Source organism: Oxyura jamaicensis, chromosome 5, assembly GCF_011077185.1.
Source record: "Oxyura jamaicensis isolate SHBP4307 breed ruddy duck chromosome 5, BPBGC_Ojam_1.0, whole genome shotgun sequence".
Taxonomy (NCBI): domain Eukaryota; kingdom Metazoa; phylum Chordata; class Aves; order Anseriformes; family Anatidae; genus Oxyura; species Oxyura jamaicensis.
The window spans coordinates 32,590,669-32,602,940 of record NC_048897.1 but is presented as its reverse complement, the minus strand read 5'-3'; the positions used below and the strand labels follow the sequence as shown (position 1 = coordinate 32,602,940).

General features: G+C 47.0%; 1 protein-coding gene across 30 annotated transcripts in view; it reads right to left on the bottom strand.

Annotated features, from left to right (window-relative positions):
- The window catches only part of NRXN3 (neurexin 3), a 979,693-nt gene that overhangs the window by 927,436 nt on the left and 39,985 nt on the right, over nt 1-12,272 (bottom strand). For all 30 annotated transcript variants that reach the window (XR_004751424.1, XM_035328415.1, XM_035328417.1 and 27 more), the window contains exon 2: nt 3,514-4,784. Coding sequence is in view for 29 of the 30 variants with exons in the window: in XM_035328415.1 (XP_035184306.1) it covers nt 3,514-4,222 (709 nt within the window). In the remaining variant the exon portion in view is untranslated. The remainder of the gene's footprint in view (nt 1-3,513; nt 4,785-12,272) is intronic.

The window sequence follows — 12,272 nt, the reverse complement described above, 5'->3', positions numbered from 1 at the left end:
TAGTATCACATTTTATTCAAAACAGCCGGATCTTCCAAAGTGTGCACACATTTGCACACCCATGGTATAAACTCAGGCACACAAATCGTAATTCTCAGTGACCAGCAATGATCAGCTCAGCTACCCATCTGGGCATGTAGCTACCATGACATACACACTCCTGGCAACTCCGCATGCATAATAAGAGCTAAAAAGCATTCTGCACACTGGGGCGTGTTCTGGGCAGAATTTAGAGTGTGGAGTAGCTTCACTTTGCATCACAATAACCCTAATACTGCAAATGGAGCTTCGTTCCGTCACAGTACGTGATCAGGAGGTTCCACTCTCTGTTTATTTTTTATTTCTTTGGCCACAGAATAGATGATTGTGCTGTGGTTTTACCATCTGCAGACATGGGTATCAGTCAATAGCCAAGTAATGGCCTAGACCCTGTCAAGAGAAGTCATTATGAAAAAGGTACATACTGCATTTAGCTGTTCAAACAGTTGTTATTGATTGGATCCCATCAGTTCCCAGTAAAAGAGCCAGAGAAAGACCAAATGAAAATACACACACAGACTGCAGACTAGTAAATACTGTAATGGAGTTGAAGATCATCCCCAAAAAGGGAGTTGATGCGCAGTTGAAAGAGCATGTCTCTTCTGAAAACGCGACTGAGAACAAAATACCATGTTGAACAGAATTCCTGCAAACATCCAGAGGCAGGATAAGGAAATAAAATAAAAGGCAATAGTTCCAGTGACAAACATTTCAATCTCTTGGAACAAAGCAAACAAAGAAAATGCAAGATGCTTAATGGCCAATCAAGCCACAGGCAGGAAGAGCCTGCATCCAGTCCTGCTGTTCCTACCACATCCTACTGTTAATCAATGCAGGTCCTGCCACATTCAGGCAATTGAAAGACAACACTTTGAAGTTTGCTAAGTTTGTCAAACTCAAACAAAAAGGTAGCTTTACTTCATTTGGTTCATTTTTAGTTTCCTTGCCACTTTTCTTTGTCTGCTTGTTTTCACTTACTGAACAGCTTTTCTTCTATTTTTCCCCTTCTCACAGTCTACACAGACACTGTAACATTTTTGGGCGATAGCATTTAACACACAGAAGTCATCACTGTTGCAGAATAAAGGGGGCAGACAGTAAGGCTGATAATAAAATTTTAACATAAACCAAATAGACACCATGAAGTAATACAAGAAAAACAGGACTGGACAAAGTGGTAACTGTTTGTGGAAATCTACATTTGTTACACTGGAAAAGTTCTCTGCACAGCGTCGTATGTGTGAGCAAACATAGCACAGCTAACAGTGAGTTAAAAATGTTTATTCAAAAAGGTACATCGTGACAAACTTCCTTGCTCACTCTTAATAGAAGGTTGGGCTGAAAACTGATGAATCACTAGAGGAAACAAACAGCAATGGTGACGCATGGCTTCAAAAGGTAACAATAGCACTGCTTGATCCGTGATCACTACAGCGGATATATCCCTGGTTTCATTAAAAGATGGATTTCATCTTGCTCCGCCCACCCAGGAAATAGAGAAATCCCACCAGCAGAGCCTTGAGATTGCCCCCACAGGTGTGTGTATGGAAGCCTCGCTCACTTACAGGATTTTCTCCAGACATTTGATGAAAACCATATGCTGTTGATGTCTTGACCTGTGAAATCTTGATCCATCATCCCAGCAGCATAAAGAGGCTTAAAGCTTTATAACTCAGGCTCCACGTGCCTCTGTGGCTCTTGCAATCTTCCATCACCCAAAACTTGCATTTAGACAAGAGGTGTTTTTGCTCTGTAGGCCTATGAGGATCAGGCCCCACAGCCCAGCTATTCAAGTGCTCAGTCACAACCAGCAGTCTCACCAGCTCCACATGCTTCATGGTTCAAGCACAGGAAATAGTTCTGGCTCATTACTGATATGGACCAGATGGGTGCTGACCAAAAAAAAATGGTGAAAAAACAGCTTTGGAGTATAAAGCTGTAAGTCTAGTTTGGAAAACTTGGAGAAAAATGGGGGGAGAAAATCACTGTAGACAGTCCTTCACCAGTCACTGTGAAAGTGATTTTATTGTTGCACTTTGGTACTTTAAACTGTTATTTATAATTAATAAATGCATCAAATTCTATTACCGTACCTGAAAAATGCTGAAAACTGGCATTAGGGAGGTATTTCTCCAGCACAATATAGATCTCTAGAGCACATACAGCTGATGTTATCCCAGCAGGTACATTAGTCTTGTCTCTAAGATGGCTATTTTGGTAAAGAATGATGACTTATGTACAGTGATAATGTATATTATTATGATATTTGGTTATAAAGACAATTTTTCTTCTATCATTAATAGCATCTTAAAATTAATGCAAATATAGAGGTCATGTTTATTTTCCAAACCCTCTCTTCCTATAGAAGCATGCTTGCTCCTCCACCACAGTATTTCTGCAGGGGTACTGACTGCCTTTATGCTTCCCTATCAGCAGTATGTAGACATTACTTTCAGCACCTCGCACATTCCACTTACTAAATTCCAGTTAATTCACTTCCATTCCCCAAAGAAGTAAAGGGACGGTAGTTATGATATGTAAGATATTAATGCAAGTATTTCCATTTTGGCAAAATTTCAGGTGTTTTTTTTCCCTTCAGATTGGACGCTTCTTACCCACTTTCATCTCTGGCTGAAGCTCAAACTGTTGTGTTTAAACCCAAATGTCAAAAAATGCTGTGATAAGGTTCTTGAATTCACACTGTGATTTCCAGTCGACTTACTTAAGTCTCTTGCACATACAGAGTTAATTACCATGGCACTGCTAAACGCTGAGGAAAGAACCCTGAAATACACTTCATTATGCAGTTTGCATTACTTAAGCCTTCTGGACTGAAATTTTAAAAAGTAGTATGAAACAATGGCTACAAATCCCTCTTCCTTTTGCAATATTAAAAGAGATCATTAAGCATGTCTCAAAGCAATTTAATCAAGGATGCTAAAACAATCAAGGTGCCATCAGCAATTAGTATGCAAATAATTGAAAGGGAGCATGAGGCTTCCACAGGCAGCAACAGCTTACACCAAAGGTGGCCTAACTTTTGCAGTGTCCCGTCAAGCAGTTACGTTAGCCATACAGACATAGCTCAATTTACAAACACTCCATTCAGGGCCACCAAATTGTGGAATTAACCCAGATAGTTAAGATCCTTTCTTACCAATGCTTTTATCGGCATCAAGATAGGGTACTTCTGTATTCACCGATTCACATTTTCTACCCTTATTAATAAATTGCTGATGAAAATCTGCCCATGCTACAAGTGCAGCAACTTTTCAAAAAGGCACTTTTTTGCAATTCCCCATGCTCTTCATCTACTCCCATTTCATTATTTCCTGCTGGAAAAAGAATGGTGGAACTTTAATTCCTCTGATAGCCACCAGCAGCGATAAGAGCTCAGCCACAGCCTTGCTAAGTGACAAATTAACTCTTTGGATTGCATAAAGGCCAATGGGAAGCATGAATGTATTTTCTTACCTTCAGAACACAGTTTGCCAGCGTACCCAGTGGCTGAGCAGTCACAGTGTGGCTCGCCATCCAGAAGAAAGCAAGTGCCACCATTTTCACAGGGGTTTTCTGCGCAGAGCCCTTCCATTTCCAGTCGGACCCCTTGACTGCCCAGGAGCTGCGGCTCAGAGTTGCCGTATTTCAGATCCAGGATAAATCCTTGAAACGGAGGCTCACTCAGAACGCCATCAAGGGTCAAGGCAGCAGGACGGATGTCCAATGGGACCCCACCCACAAAAAGGTCGCTGACGATATTCATATACTGGCGCTGGGGACGCACCTCGCCTGGCTTGGCTTCACCATCCAGCACTAGCACTGTCCGCAGGTGATTGCGGCTGACCATCAGGAAGTGCCAGTTGCTGTCGTTGACCTGCTTGTCTGTGATAACTGTAGTCTCTGCACAGTCCACACTGAACTGCAGCTGGATGCGCCCATCGACAAGGGACAGACAGAGGAAGTCACAGACACCACCGTCGTCAAAGTAGAGGAGCAGCCCAGCGGAGACGTTGGTCTTGAACTGGAAGCTGAGTTCACTCCTGGTGCTGGCATCCCAGCGGAGGTAGCGGGCCCACTGGTTGGGGATGCCCATGAACTCCAGACCCAAACAGAGACCCAGCAAGGAGCCCAGCAGCAAACTCACCTTTAAGGTGAAGTAGACGGAGTGGAGAGTGAAGCCCATTGTTTCAAGAATCTGCTCTTCACTAGTAGAAAAACAAAAGCCACGCTACTGTGAGGAGAACCCCAGCAGTCAACACTGAATCTGTTAAATCCAACAGAAGAGAAGGAGAGCACAGATTGACAGAGGGAGGGAGAGCAGGTGGAAAGAGAGATAGCAAGGGCACGTGACTGAGAACAAATCTCTCCTCTTCAAGCAAAGATCTCAATTATCCTTTAGGATCCAGAGGCCTTTATCTCAGAAGTATAGTGTATATGAAGTTACTTCTCCAGCTGATGTACTTTCATGAAGGGCAAAATAACCCCCAGTGGTTTGTTTTGGTAGAACACAAAGGTGACACTGGTTGTTCCTGGGAGGGAGGAAAGGCCGGGATAAAGCCCAGCCTCAGATTCTGGTTTCCTAGAAGCGATGACAATATTGACAGAGGTGGCAGTGAGGTGGAAGAGAAAGTGAATTCATAAAGTACGTGATCCTTGGGAGGGCAAAAGTGAAGCCAATCTTCATGGTGAATTGGTGGCAATCCAGCCCATAATGCACTGCTTGGCACTCAGAGAGCTTGCAGGACCTGTAGGGTCAAGGGAAGAAAAAAAAAAAGAAAAGGTTGATCCCACTACTAGCCATACTTTTACCACGACGCTTATTATGGTCTTGTCCAGTAACTCATTTACATTTCTTGATATTCTGGACAATTCTTCAGGCCTGCAGTCAGCTATACAGTCCTTCAACGCACCAGGGACATCTACATCATCAAAACTAAGAGGACCAGATAGAGAACTCACCAAGGGATCTGCACAAACCACAACACTGCACAATGAAAAAATACACCAAAGGATTCTACCCCCTTGGATGAAGGCAATCTCAGTGACTTTACTGAGAGAAACGTTGCTGAAGCTTCCTCATTAACAATTACCTCTCAGTGGAAATGCTTAGGGCGAAGACCACAATCCTTTAGAGTCTAAGATGATGCAGGGCAAGGAAGGATTTTAACCACACTTCCATTTCCATTGCTTTCATTATGCTTCCTAGCACACCAAGCAAGCGCTAGAGAAGACAACCCCGCTGTCAGGATGTCATGCAATAGCTGCTTTTACTTTACATGTCTTGCACACTTCAGAGGCTCTAACAGGGACCTTTGCAACCTGGAAACATGTGCTATGCAAATTATATATGGCAACCTGCAGCTTAGATGATAGGAAACTTGTAGCTTAGATGATAAGAACTGTCTAAGCACTTAACCACTTACCCTGGTCTAATGGTTTGGCAAAAAGGCCGAACTCACCCCTAGCTAACAGCAAGCAATTCCAGCTGCCGTCAGCGAGCAGGAGCTACACCTGTTAGCACTGGGATATAATTCACTTCTGCCTATTTGCATGTGGGTGACTGTATGCCTAGGGTAGGAGGATGTTTTAAGATGACAAGTAACGACAGCACAAAGCTAGGTTCATTTGTTGTAAATCCTGCTTTAAAAAAAAAAAAAAAAAAAGTTTTCCATTAACACAGGCGCTTGTTCACAGGCTGAGTGCGAGAAAAGCTCTGGGAACTGCTAACACTAGCACAGATACAAAGCAGGAAAGAAGGTGATGAGAATCAAGGCCTTCAACCTCACAGAGGACAGCACGAGCACAGATTTCACAAACTGGGTTACAGATATTGTGAGACAGCTTTTGCTTGGGACAGGTGTTTTGTGTTGGGAACGATGAGAGTGGCTGGGGCTGTTGCTCCTAGCAGGTGCCTTTCAACCCTGCCACCCACCTCGCTCCAAAGGGGGTGACCCCCAGACACTGCAGAAACGGGCACTGCATTAAAAACTCTGTCTGCTAAGGGCAGAGCTTAAGCTGGAGGAGAATCACCAGGCAAAGGAGAGGAGACAGCTCGCCCAGTCACGGCCTCTGCCTTACCTGCCCCAGGGACCTGCAGGAGCCGTATGTCTCTGGGGCTGCCAACGTGGCAAATTTAGCCAGCACAAAAAGCAAGTCACTTACAAAACAAAACAGATCAATTAAAAGAAAACCCGCAAGCTAGAGAATAACGTGAGCTTTCAGTGCCCAGTGGAAACCAGGCCCGTTCCCTGCAGCTGCCTGAGTGGAACTTGTTAGCTAAACTGCTATAAACACAAATAAAATCAAGTCAAAACCAGAGGGAAGATAATTCCTTTTAATTGTTAACAGCTTGGCTCAGGAGAATGGAAGGAGGAAAAGGAGGTGTTAGGAGAGGTGTAAAAGGGAGAAGAAAAAAAAAAAAAAAAAAAAAACAGATCCAAATGCTAAAATCATCTGTCTTCCCAATAATCAGTGTTGGCTCAATTCATTTTTTCTTTTTTTTGGGGGGGGGGGGGATGAAAATCAACTGGAGGAAAAAGCATGTGGCTCTTGTCCATTCACCTTTCTCCTCTGTGCTCCCCAGTGGGTCCACTAAAATAGCCCACGATTTATGGAGAAGGAGAACAGAGTGAGAGGGAGGGAAGAGAGAAAGTGATGACCCAAGCCCGGAATTATTGATGAGATGGGAATAGGAATATAATAATGTGTGTAAATTAGCCAGCAATGTGCTCCCAGCAGCTCCTGGCTCCCCGGAACAGTGACTGGCCCCGCAGCCGAACCCAGTGCTCCGTCAGCCAGCTCTGTGCTCAGCCCAGCGCGGCACCCACTGCCCCCAGGGGCTCTCACAGCAGCTCCCAGTTCTCCTGGGCAGGGCAGGTTGCAGCACCTGCATCAGGCGTAGCCCCCAGCCTGGCCACCCAGCTCTCCCTGTTTTAAAGGACTAACTCTTTGAGAACCAGTGGAACGCAGCGCACATCCTAGCATCATGTGAGCGCTCCCCTGGCAATCGCAGATGAGATACAAATGCCCCAGTACGGCCCAAATGCCTGTACAGAAGGCCACCTATCTCTCCCAGCCCCAGGCTGTTTTACAGGTGCAAAGAAATGTCAGTCCCAAGGGATTCTTCAATCCTTGGGGTATTTCCAAGGAGCAGGAAAGGGAGCTGGGCTGCCTCTGCGGTACAGAGCTCTGTAACACCGGTATGTGTTCATTAGGTGCCAACAAAGCCACAGTCAACAAGGGACATTTAAATCAGGCAGAAATGGTTAAACAGGGACAGAACTGTTGACTGAGGGAATCCAGGGCAATCCCTCTCTACCTGTTTTGAAAGAAGACAGAGCCCATGCTCTTTCGATAGATGAAGACAACACAAAAATCATGAAATACAGGAGTAATTCGGGGTGCTTCGCTACCTTTTGGACATTGCAGCGCAGGCTTTGGGAAGGCTGCCCATGCCCAGTGGGCAGGCTGGGCCATCTGAGGCTCCTGCAGAGCCGTGCTCCTCCTCACAGCACAGCAGTAGGGCCTGCAAGGAACCCCAGCGCTCGTCTTAGCACTGGCCAGGACTTGAATTTGAACCTTGAGAGAGCAAATCCTGACACAACATACCTGTGCCTTCCCCATTCCCCACAATGATCCTCCAAGACACACTGAGAACAACTAATTTTCTGCTCTTACCATTTTATTTTTAGCATAAATACTACCCTAGCCGCCTCATGCAGCACGCTGCTACCATAGCAATGCACTGCAATTTGGGACAATAACTATAGAATCCCATAGTATTTTCTTATATATATTATCTCTGAGAGATCTCAAACTTTGTCACAGTGTGAACACATCTGACAGAAAAAGACTTCATGATGGTCACCGCCTCTTCCAGGCACGAAGCAGCAACACCCCTGTTCCAGCTCCACTTATTGCTCAGATGGAAAAGCAACATAACAAGCATTTGCTGGGTTATATTTTAGGCTTAATGTGAGCTAGCAGCACGAAACGAGAGAGCTAGGCTGATGCGATCAGCCCTTCAACAGACCAGTAGGCGAGGTCTTTGCAGAGCATTTTGAGCACTTGTTGCCCTGAAGGAATGAGGTAGCCAGCAAGTCACCTCCACTGCACGCCAGCAGCCTGCACTTCCCCGAGAGCTGAGCCGTGGAGCAGCCCGCACGCCCAACAGATGGCTCAGCACCTCGCGCACACGGGACCCGCTGTAGGAAACACACCCACCTGCCCTATTCCAACTTCCCACTCACGGGGCTGCTGCTGGGGCTGCACCACTTCCCGAGCAGGCTGCCAACCTCCGGGCCCCTTCCCAAACTCGAGGACAGCCGACCAACGCTGGGAGGTGGGAGCCACCCACTCAGCAGCCTGGGGAGGGGGTCTCGGAGTGCCTCTCAGCTGCTTTGCGGCTGTACGCAGAGAGTGAGTGACATTATCTAATTGCCAACTGATTTCCATAATTACTGACTGGCACACTCTGGGTGCGGGGTTAACATCTTCGCAAGCGTCTCACGACGCACTGTACTGGGTCTGGCTGGGATGTTAACTTTCCCTGCAGCAGCCCATACAGTGCTGCGCTCTGCACTTGTAGCTAGAACAGCAGTGGTATCACACCAGTGTTGTGTCTGCTGCTGAGAAGTGCTGGCACAGCATCAGGACTCTCTCTGACCCTCCTAGGGGGTGGGCAAAAAGTGAGAAAGAAACATCAGCAGGGCAGCTGACCTAAACCAACCAAAGGGATATTCCATACCATATGATGTCACACTCAGCAATAAAAGGTGGAAAAAGGAAGAAGAGGGGAGGGGTGGGCTCTCGTTGCGAAAACGTCTGTCCTCCTCCCGAACACTGGCTACGTGCGTTGAGGCCCTGCTTCAAGGACGTGGTCAAGCATCGCTCATTTGTGGGAAGTAGAGAGTAATTTCTTTCCTCTGCACTTCCACATAGTCTTTACTTGTTTTGTTTAGTTATTCCCTTTCCCCCTCCCTTTTCCCCTTTCCCTTTTTTTCCCTTTAGATGAATTGTTTAATTAATAATAACATTTCCTTAATTATATATATATATATATATATTTCCCCTTTTTAATTAAATCATCCTTATCTCAACCCGTGAGTTGTTCTTTCCTTTACTTCTTCCCCTCCTCATCTGAGGAGGGGGAGTGAGAGAGCGGTTGTGGTGTTCAACTGCCTAGCACGGTAAAACCACCACACGCACCTGCTTGGGAAATGGAGAGGGAAGCTGGGCACACGGCGTATCTACCCGACCACGCGGAAAGGTTGCAGGAGATGGGTTTGTCGCTCCCTGCCCTCCCTCCTCTTCACTAGCTCCCTCCCTGCCTGCTAATTGCTTGAGGATGGATTTTCTGGTTGTGAAAGCGTAATTTTCAGCGATTTCTAGTGCAGAAAGAGTAATGGAGTTGGATGAAGCCAGGGACAGGCTGGCTTCCCTCGCCAACCCCTAGCACAGCGGCCCGGTGCAAGCCTGCGTGCATCCTGTCACTCCACTTCAGGATTCTGGACAAAATCCCACTGACACTGATCAGAGACACTCACTGTCCCCTGGTGCCACCCCCTTCCTCAACCAAAACTGCTCACTATGCCATACTTTGTGGAGCGAGAAGCATACATTAGTGACCTAAGATCCACAAATGTATACCCAATGTAAATTCACCCTTGTCCTTGCCTTCTCTAGGAAAGAAGAAAACAGAATGCTTTGCTCTTCTGGCTGGCCTCCACTGAAGCAGAGGAGCTCTAAGAAGGGGTAAGAAGGGCCCTGTGCTGGCTCTGCTTCCGTCGGCACTCCCACAGGCAGCTCAAGGCACAGCAACCCGATCATTACGGCTCTGCGACATATGCTGCTTGAAAGGAGCCAGTGAGATTCACGATCAATAATTGATATTAAAAGCCAGGCTTGCCAGAGGCAGAGAAATGGGGAATTAATAGTATTTATTCAGCCTGTCTTCACTCATCCAGTTCTCTGGTGAGGAACAGGCTCCTTTTGGCTAAGGCCTTGAGAGCAGGGCTCCACAGAGGCTGCTATCTCATATGAAGAAATCTTTCTGCCTGCTCCATCCTCAGCTGCATTGTGGCTACAAAAGAAGGAAAAAAAAAAAAAAAAAAACTTCAAATGAAAAATGCAGACAGGGACATCATGAGTTACTACCACCACTGGGGGGGGGGGGAAACGGGGGTTGGGGACACACAAAAATCCTCCCAATCTCATAGCTTCTTCAGCCAGGACACATGGTGAGATGTTTATAGCGAACTGAGAGGGTACAGGGAGGCTCAGAAATTCAAAAGCCCAGAGAAAACCACACAGATCAGTTTAGTTTTTAATTCCTCTAGCAGCCTCTGCATCTCAGCTATAAATCTGGACTCTGGCTCAGTCGTTACTGGGCTGGAGAGGACTCTGGGGTGGTGCCAGCAGAGCTGTGACAAATGAACTGGGCTGGAGATAGACATGGACAGCTACACCCAGGGGAGGGCTTGGTGGCACTGCATTGCTAGCAGGGGTCAGGAAGGGATAAGGCAAGGTGGGCTCTCAGCAAAAGTGGCTGCAAGCACAGTTGAAAACAGGGGCTTTGTCTTGTAAAGAGCTGAGCGCCCCCAGCTCCTGCTGAAGTTGGCAGAACTTCACAGGAGGCAGCATCGTACATGATGTTGCTGGAGGAAAGTGGAAGAGGAAACAGGGGAGCTTTAGGGCTTTATCTTGGATGCAGAGATACGCATGAGGATGAAGGCCAGCGTCTTTGAAGGGGGGTCTGAGGGTGACAGAGAGCACCTGGGGACCTCTTCTGGGTAGTTTCTAGGGACACAGTATTCGTGCCAGTCTCCAACATCATTGTGGGAACTGTACATGCCTTTGCTCCACCACACGCCCACAGAGAGGATGTCTACTCTTATGATCATTGTTTCTTTCCACCACTGGTATAACGTGCAGGCTTAGGCTTAGCTTTTCCATGCTGGAAAGTGAATATGGATTCGCTTGATTCTCCTTATCTGAATTCAGCGCAGAGCTCCCTAGGAGACAGTAGCGAAAAACTTGTATCAAAGCAAAATGCAAGAACAGGAGGTGCTACCATTCAGGAGGGGAGGTCTAGGTTTGCAATCCAAAAGTGTACTCTTAAAAAAATGAAATGAAATGAAATGAAATGAAATGAAATAAAATAAAATAAAATAAAATAAAATAAAATAAGCTAGACTCTCTTTGTCCCCCTCCAGCAGACTAAGAAACATACACGCACGTGCATACCCTGTCACTTGAGATCTGGTGGTGGTTGGCCAGTTCATTTCCCAGCACCCAGACACCTGGTTTGCAATCAAGCAGGTTAAGCCCATTGCCCTACTTCTCCCCGCATCATGGTTTCGGCTGGGATAGTTAATTTTCTTTGTAATGGCCTGTACAATGGCGTGTTTTGGAAATGTGAAGAAAAAAAGTGTCAGTAACACACGGATGGCTTAGTTGTTGCAGAGCAGCGATTACACCGGGTCAAGGACTTCTCTGTTCCTGGTGCTGCCCCACCAGCGGGGAGGCCGGGGGTGCCCCAGGAGCTGGAGGGGACACAGCCGGGACAGCTGGCCCAGGCACACCAGAGGGGTGTCCCATGCCATGTGGCACTGTGCTGAGTAATACAAGCTGGGAGGAAAGAAGGAGGAGGGACAGTGGTGGTGGTGGTGTTTGGCTTCCCAGGAAACCATCACACACGATGAGCCCTGCTGTCCTGGGAGCAGCTGAGCACCTGCCCGCTGGCAGGAAGCAGTGAATGGATTCCTTGGTTTGCTTGGCTTTCATGTAGGGTTTTGCTTTACCTGGTGAGCTGTCCTTATCTTAGCCCAGGAGTTCTTGCACTTTTACCTTCCCACTTCTGTCCTGCACCCCACGGGGGGAGAGCGAGCAGCGCGTTGCTGAGCTGCCTGCCGGGTTAAAGCACAACACCCCGTCCCCAGTTCTCAGCTGGGGAGGCAAGGATGATTGCTTGCTACAGGTCCCCTCCTGGAGCTCACCTCCAGGAACACTATTGTTTGTCTGGGCTTCTGTAATACCCAACTGGGTAATCATGCATGGGGGAGCTGAGCTCCCATGCCCTCGTCTCATGCAAGACACGCAGCTGAAATGCCACCAGTGGCCTCAGAAGGGAGATGAGCCAGCTTGTAACGTGATCATTTCAGCAACAGGCACAGCCTCACACTTCACAGCCACCTGGCCGCTGGAAGAGTTAATATTTTCTAACATCCACCCTC